At 40.2% G+C, this 7294-nt stretch overlaps 1 protein-coding gene across 1 annotated transcript; it reads right to left on the reverse strand.

The window, feature by feature from the left end:
- Window positions 1-434: 434 nt before the first annotated feature.
- On the reverse strand, window positions 435-7023 carry LOC134202656 (mitotic spindle assembly checkpoint protein MAD1-like). Its single transcript, XM_062677682.1, has 5 exons — window positions 6656-7023; window positions 6405-6583; window positions 4955-6044; window positions 1368-1508; window positions 435-1297 (listed from the first exon to the last, which is right to left on the reverse strand). Exons 1-5 carry the CDS (start codon window positions 6771-6773, stop codon window positions 597-599), a joined length of 2229 nt encoding a protein of 742 aa, XP_062533666.1. The 5' UTR covers window positions 6774-7023; the 3' UTR covers window positions 435-596.
- Between the last annotated feature and the right edge of the window lie 271 nt (window positions 7024-7294).

Here is a 7294-nt window from a genome sequence, read left to right on the forward strand (position 1 = left end):
TCGTTGTCTGGTTCAAAACACCTGATGAAAATCCAAAAATATTATTTCCTAGCTTCAAAATTTTCACCCTAAAAATAGAGAGAGAAAATCTGTCAAGCGTAAAAACACGTATTTCCTGTTCGAGGCTCCACCTTTTCTATACACTGAGAATACTGGTCGTAAGATTTTCATACGACCAAACTTATGAGAATGTTTCATATGAATTAAACTATGAAAATCCTAAGATCATATTTCGGTCAAATCTATCTGTTTATTGGATATCTAACAAGACGATTCCTTGAAGAGTCGGTAGGCGTGAGGTGTGATCACACCGTGGGTCCGTCAAGTGTTACAGACGCCTGAGCCTACCGAATACATAAACGAATTGAAAAAAATCGCTTTGAAATTTACCCTCAGGAGCTTTCGGATCGACATGAATAGTAAACGCCAATGAATCGTATTTTAAGCTTTCTTATTGAATCAGCCGCTACTTAGGGAATTCTCAGTAGATATAGTAGTGACTTTCACTCTATAATATGCGATGAAATATTTATATCGTGGAGTGAAAAAAAAATCCATTAATGTATATCAATAGCATAAACCTAGTGCAAAGCTCCTCAACCTTGTACCATAACCGTTGTTCGGTTGAATAGATCCAGAGTGAGCGTACTGAGGAAAGCCGGCAGCGAACCATGGGTTCCAAGGCAATTCGCCACCATGTCCGAGATCGATTCGCTATAGGCCGATTCCAGCATGTTGAGTACCGTTCCGGACTCGTTCAAACAGAAATTGAGGTACTCTTCCTCGCTCTCGGCGTACATGCTCGAGATCCGATAGTTTGTGTTTCCAACCCGATCGACCCGATAACCAAATAGCATATAGCAGACCTCACGGAACTCATTGCTTGCCGATTTGTATATCTCTTTGATGTGCTGATTTTTAGCCTCCAGCGATTGGACTTGTGCTTTTAAATTGTTGAACTCCATAACGTTCATCGTCATGTTGCTGTCGTTAAGTCTCATTGTCAGCTCTTCGTTGCCTTCTTCGAGCCGTCGGTTCCGTATCTTCAGCCGTTCAATTTCAGCTTGGAGCTTCTCGATCTCGTTGCGGTGAGCTTCATAAGCCTCATTAGCTGGACTATCCGTGAACTGAACCACTTTGAAACGGTCGCGATTGATCTCAGCACGAAGGGTGACATTTTCCAGCTCCAGTTCCAGATCTTCCTTTCGCTTCTTCAATCGCTCGTTCTCCATCCGGAGGGAGTCGATTTCACGACGCAGCTTTTCATACTGCTCACTTGTTAGAGCTGAATCCATGCCTGAAAAAGTTACCATGCTGTTAGTACACAGATTGACTATCAGAGAATTCAAGTAATTGCATACACTTACTCATATCGGGCATCGATTTGACTGATTGTAGTTCTCCTTCAAGTTTGGCGTTCAATTCTTTGTACCCATTCAACTGTTTTTCCAACATTTCAATTCTTGTGCGCATTTGGGCCTCCTGATTGCTCACATTAGTTGGATTTACTGTAAGTTTAAAGATAAAATTGTGTATTATAATTAGTTCTTCCTACAGAAAAATATACATCATAATATTAAAGTTCTCGAATAGCTTTCTTCACAACTTATATGCTCGCCAAGAAAATTCGCAACAAGCACCTTAAGCATAAGAACCTTAAACATTTTGTAACATCGGCTTCATAATAAATTCTTGGAACATTCATCAAATGGGAGTAGGTAATAAATTTTGGCCTTGCTTTTTGGAATGACAATTGTTCTCTTCATTTAAACTACAGGCCAACCTCCATGAGTCGATGTTCTATGTATATCGACTCATGGAAGCAAATTATTGGTCCCTCCAACTCCAAAGAGCTTTCCAAGAATTTTCTATTCCACATCTCAATATTTCCATGGTCCCTTCAATATCGACTCATGGAGGTTTGACTGTATTTTGGTCAACTAATATGCCCAGCGAAAAGAAAGGATTTCAATCTATCTGAAATTAACGTCATTGGAACAAGCTCGTTTGTGACTTTAGATTGTAGCAGGGTGGGGTATGCTTAAATTTATCATTCAACATTGCACTGGAGGGGGTCTTAGTGCCTTTCTCGTCGTCCGTGATACAGTCCGCTCTCTACATCTTGGTGTTCTAAAATCTCGGTATCTCTCACTATGTAAAGTAGGATCCATCTTGCCCCATTTGCAAGTTCATTTTAGAATGTCTAGTTATCACTAATTATCGATCAAATTTATTTATTTCAACGCAGTTAGTACAGCATCATTACTTATGATACTTTCTCTATATAAAAGTTCTGTTTTGCCTTTCGCGTGCGTTACTGCCCCTCTTCGCATGTCCGTCCCATGTCGATTTTTGATGATTTTGCTTTTCTTGCGGGAATTAGCTATAAATTGGTTGAAAAAACGGATGAAAAAAAGTAGACTTCCTGGCATGACGGAAATCAAACCCCGTTTGTTTCGTCCCATGTCGAAAATACTCGCATAACAGTCTCGTGATTTTCGTTACATCGTTGGAAGACATCAAATGTTTATTTTTTTTTCTAAAATTAGGGGAACAAGGGGCAATAGGGACACCCTTAGGTTTTAATCAATATTAGGTGATTTAAATTGAATATAATTCGGATTTCTAGCAATCACATGATACTATTACTCGTTGACTACCAGTTCTGTTTTGAATCGTATTGAAAATAAGGCAATTTCAACCAAATAGGACGATTTTGTAATAGTTAATTTTTCACTACTCTCGGGAAGGTAGCGGGGCAGATTGGACACCCCCTTGGGGCAGTATGGACACCCTTATAAAATATGAAGAAAATTATCTTACTCGTGATTACATGCCACCCTAACCTATTTTATGGATCATTCAACAAAAATATTACCCAATTGTTCATCTTCCTGTCATGTTTTTGTATGAGACACCTAAAATTGTGTTTGGATCATCAACATCCGAGGTCACATATTTATTTATTTATTATCAGACTAAGGCCGGAGTGGCCTGTGCTGCACATAAAAGTCTCCTCCATTCAGCTCGGTCCATGGCTGCACTTCGCCAACCAAGCAGTCTGCGGAGGGTCCGCAAATCATCCTCAACCTGATCGATCCACCTTGTCCGCTGTGCACCTCGCCTTCTTGTTCCCGTCGGATCGTTGTCGAGAACCATTTTCACCGGATTACTGTCCGACATTCTGGCTACGTGCCCGGCCCACCGCAGTCTTCCGATTTTCGCGGTGTGAACGATGGATGGTTCTCCCAACAGCTGATGCAACTCGTGGTTCATTCGCCTCCTCCACGTACCGTCCGCCATCTGCACCCCACCATAGATGGTACGCAACACTTTCCTTTCGAAAACTCCCAGTGCGCGTTGGTCTTCCACGAGCATCGTCCAGGTCTCGTGTCCGTAGAGAACTACCGGTCTTATAAGCATTTTGTAGATAGTCAGTTTGATACGGCGGCGAACTCTATTCGATAAGACGCTCCGGAGTCCAAAGTACGTACGATTTCCAGCCACTATGCGCCTCCGAATTTCTCTGCTGGTATCGTTATCGGCGGTCACCAATGAGCCCAAGTACACGAATTCTTCAACCACCTCGATTTCGTCACCACCGATAGAAACTCGTGGTGGGTGACTTACATTGACCTCTCTTGAGCCTCTTCCTATCATGTACTTCATCTTCGACGTGTTGATGACTAGCCCAATCCGTTTAGCTTCGCTTTTCAGTCTGATGTAGGCTTCCTCCATCCGCTCAAAGTTACGTGCCATGATATCAATGTCGTCGGCGAAACCAATTAACTGGACGGATTTCGTGAAAATCGTACCACTCTTGTCAATCCTTGCCCTTCGTATTACTCCCTCCAAAGCGATGTTGAATAGCAGACACGAAAGACCATCACCTTGCCGTAACCCTCTACGCGTTTCGAAGGGACTCCCCCCTTTCGAATGCCCCTGAAACTCGAACTACGCACATCACCATCGTCGCCTTGATCAACCGTATCAAATTATCCGGAAATCCGTTTTCGTGCATTAGCTGCCATAGCTGGTCCCGATCGATTGTATCATATGCGGCTTTGAAGTCGATAAATAGATGATGTGTGGGCACGTTGTATTCGCGGCATTTCTGCAATAGGTACCTGATGTATGGCGAACACCTGGTCTGTGGTAGAGCGTTCACCCATAAATCCCGCCTGGTACTGCCCCACGAACTCTCTTGCCAGCCACCACCAATACTGCACAGAGCAAGATATTAGGCCTTAACATGCGAACAAGTTCAAATTTTGGTTGCCGAATATAAGAATATTATCAAGTATGTTAGGTTCATTACGGATAAATTACAACACCGCATTACTGCGATCGGAACAGAAAAAATGACCATAGATCAAATGAAGTTTGTCTGTGCAAGCGGTGAAGAGTAGCCAATCGGTTCGATCCGCTGATGTGCGGCTTATTAATCTTATTTTCTATGTAATACTCTTGTAATACATTTTGTAATACTATTTAATACATTTTGTATGTAATAACTCTATCATATTCATCTATATTACGCCACTTTTCTTTCACAAAAAATACTGCCCTAGATGGTGGCCCATATTACCCTGTATAGTCGTGAACATACATTAACCTGCCCTAATTCCGCGCATCGCCTAATACCGTGGTTTTCATCAAAAATCAGAACCTGGCTATCATGGACATCGTATTATTTGATGAAATGTTCAAACATATTATGTTTGAACATTTCACCAAATAATGTGATGTCCATGATAGCCAGGTTCTGATTTTTTATGAAAACCACGGTATTAGACGATGCGCGGAATTTGGGCATGTCACGGTATAAGTCAACTGCATTTGAATAATTTTTAGAGCTTTTCTGCGTTTTTTGGAACGAATTCCTTAGGTGGCCCATATTGCCCCGATCACCCCTAAAATTGGTTAAAGCTTTTAGCCAACATAATCTACTTACTCGTCAAATCCTTTTCATAACTATCAAGCAGTTGCTTCCAGCAATCCCTCTCTCCAACCACCAAATGGAGTTTCTTCTGCACTCGATGTAGTATTGCTTGATGGTGTTTCAATGAACGCTTATAGTCCTCCAATTGCTTCTCTAGTTGTTCATTCTCTACCCTGACCTTATCAATGTTTGCTTGAATTTGATGCTTTTCATTTTTAACAGAGGTTTTCTCACTTGTCAAAATAACGTCATTTTGCAGAATCTGATCAATATGAGACCGTAGAACGACTGGCGTACAGGCGGATTCCTTCGAGCAAAAGTCAACTGCTAACTTTCGCCAGTCTGCCATTTCTTTTTCCATGTCCTTAACTTTTACGAGAAGAGAAGCAGTGTCGACCTCACTTTTTTCGAAATTTTCCAACCGACTATTCAAACTGGACACCTGCTCTTCAAGCAACATTTTGTTTCCAATTATTCCGTGTAAGTTTTTAAATTCCTCCTTCAAACGAATATTATCCTTTTCGAGTTCAGCATAGTTCGCCAAACGTGAAGTGCTAAGCTTTGACAAATTTTTCCAGTCCTCATAGCTTCCGATTTCATACTCCAAAGATTTTATCTTAGATTCTGCTTCTGAAATTTTTTCCTTAGCATCATCCAACTCCTTTTTGATGGCATCAAAAGAATTGGCTTTCGACTGGAGCGTTTCATTCAACTCTTTGTACGTTTCAAGCTCATCCTGTACGATCGAGAGCTGATCTTCAATATCCAGCATTTGGTGATTCAAATCACGAACTTCAGATTGAAGCTCACCGGTTTCGAAGTTGTATTTCTGTTCCAAATCCTTTAGAGCCCTCCGGAGTTCGTACAATTGATCGTCACTGGATTGCTTGAGGATGTTGAATTGATTTTTGGTCTTGACCAATTCTTCTTTTGCTGATTGTTCACGTTTGCGCACAGATGAAAGATGCTTTTCGAGATCAGACACCTTTTTGACATTATGGGACAATTCTTTTTCCAACGAAGAAATCTTGTGCTGGCTTTTGAGTTGTGACGTCGCCATTTCGGTGTTCTGATGTTCGATTTCTTTCTTCAACATTGTTATCTGCAGGAAAAAGTTACAAAAAATAAATTACACTCATAAGCAAAATAATGTAGATTCTAGCTTAAAAATTCAATTAAAAATAGAACAATTTGAATCATTTAAATTGTTAATGAATCAAATCCCAGGATTTGATAATTAATATTTTTCAAAATGTCTAAATGGTACCTATTATACAACATAAACAAACGGTAAAAGAACGACAGGGATACTAATTTTTGATTTCTACAAAATTAATTAATGATTTTGATACTATGATGACATGTAACTAACTAATTACCGTACATCTGTTTTCAAACCTAAGGTGCCTAAGGGACGCCCTTACTTATAAAAATTCCCTTAAAAATGTTACATTGATCTTACCCTTGACCGTGCTTCTATGAGATCCGCTTTCATGCGTCGGGTTTCCCATGGACTTTGGACAGCCATGGAGCAATGTGATCCAGCTAACGACTCCTGGCTAGCGTTTCTGTCGTCGGCGATGATGTTGCTTCCGTCTATGGAAATGTCGCTCATTTCGTACAGTTTACGCTTCTTGCGCCCTGAAAAATAGAACCATTGCTACTATAACCTAATCTGACACCGCGACATTTTTCAACCGGAAAAGTATTTACCGATCTCGAAAGACGCATTCATATAATCGAAGCTCATCCGCTTGGATATAGTTTCCGTTGTCAAACTTTCATCGGCATTCCCTGCGGAACCGGTATTATCGTTCCGGTTATTCTCCATCGTTTTGCTCTTCCAGGTGATTGTTTTGATGCTGGATTTCGATGGAACGTCCAAATTCAATTTGGTTAGCACTTGAAATGTAGCACAGCAAATTCTCCAGATTAATTGGTTAATATCTATTATATATTCTTTGAATTGTTAGTCGTAGTTCGAATACTCCGCACTAATTTCTGAAATTCAATGAAAACCGCGTCGCTACCGCTAGCCAAAAACGATGCTAAATTTTGTTTGACATTTCAAGCCATACGAAGGAAAAACACCTAAAAATGTAATAAACAAAATTAAAAACAAATTTGTAGTAGTCAAACTGAGACGCGTTTCTTACCAAATTAGCGGTAGATTTCGTGAATTTGTTTGAAAGATTTTCATTTGAACAGATATTAGTAATTACTGCTTAAGATTTATCATAATATCAGTTCCTATAAAGTACATTAATTATTTTGGAATAACCAGAAATAAGGGAAACTATCTTTATTATTCAAAACAAAACGACATCAGGATACTTTCGATTGATGAGCTTT

This window comes from Armigeres subalbatus, unplaced genomic scaffold (genome assembly GCF_024139115.2).
Source record: "Armigeres subalbatus isolate Guangzhou_Male unplaced genomic scaffold, GZ_Asu_2 Contig1318, whole genome shotgun sequence".
Classification (NCBI taxonomy): domain Eukaryota; kingdom Metazoa; phylum Arthropoda; class Insecta; order Diptera; family Culicidae; genus Armigeres; species Armigeres subalbatus.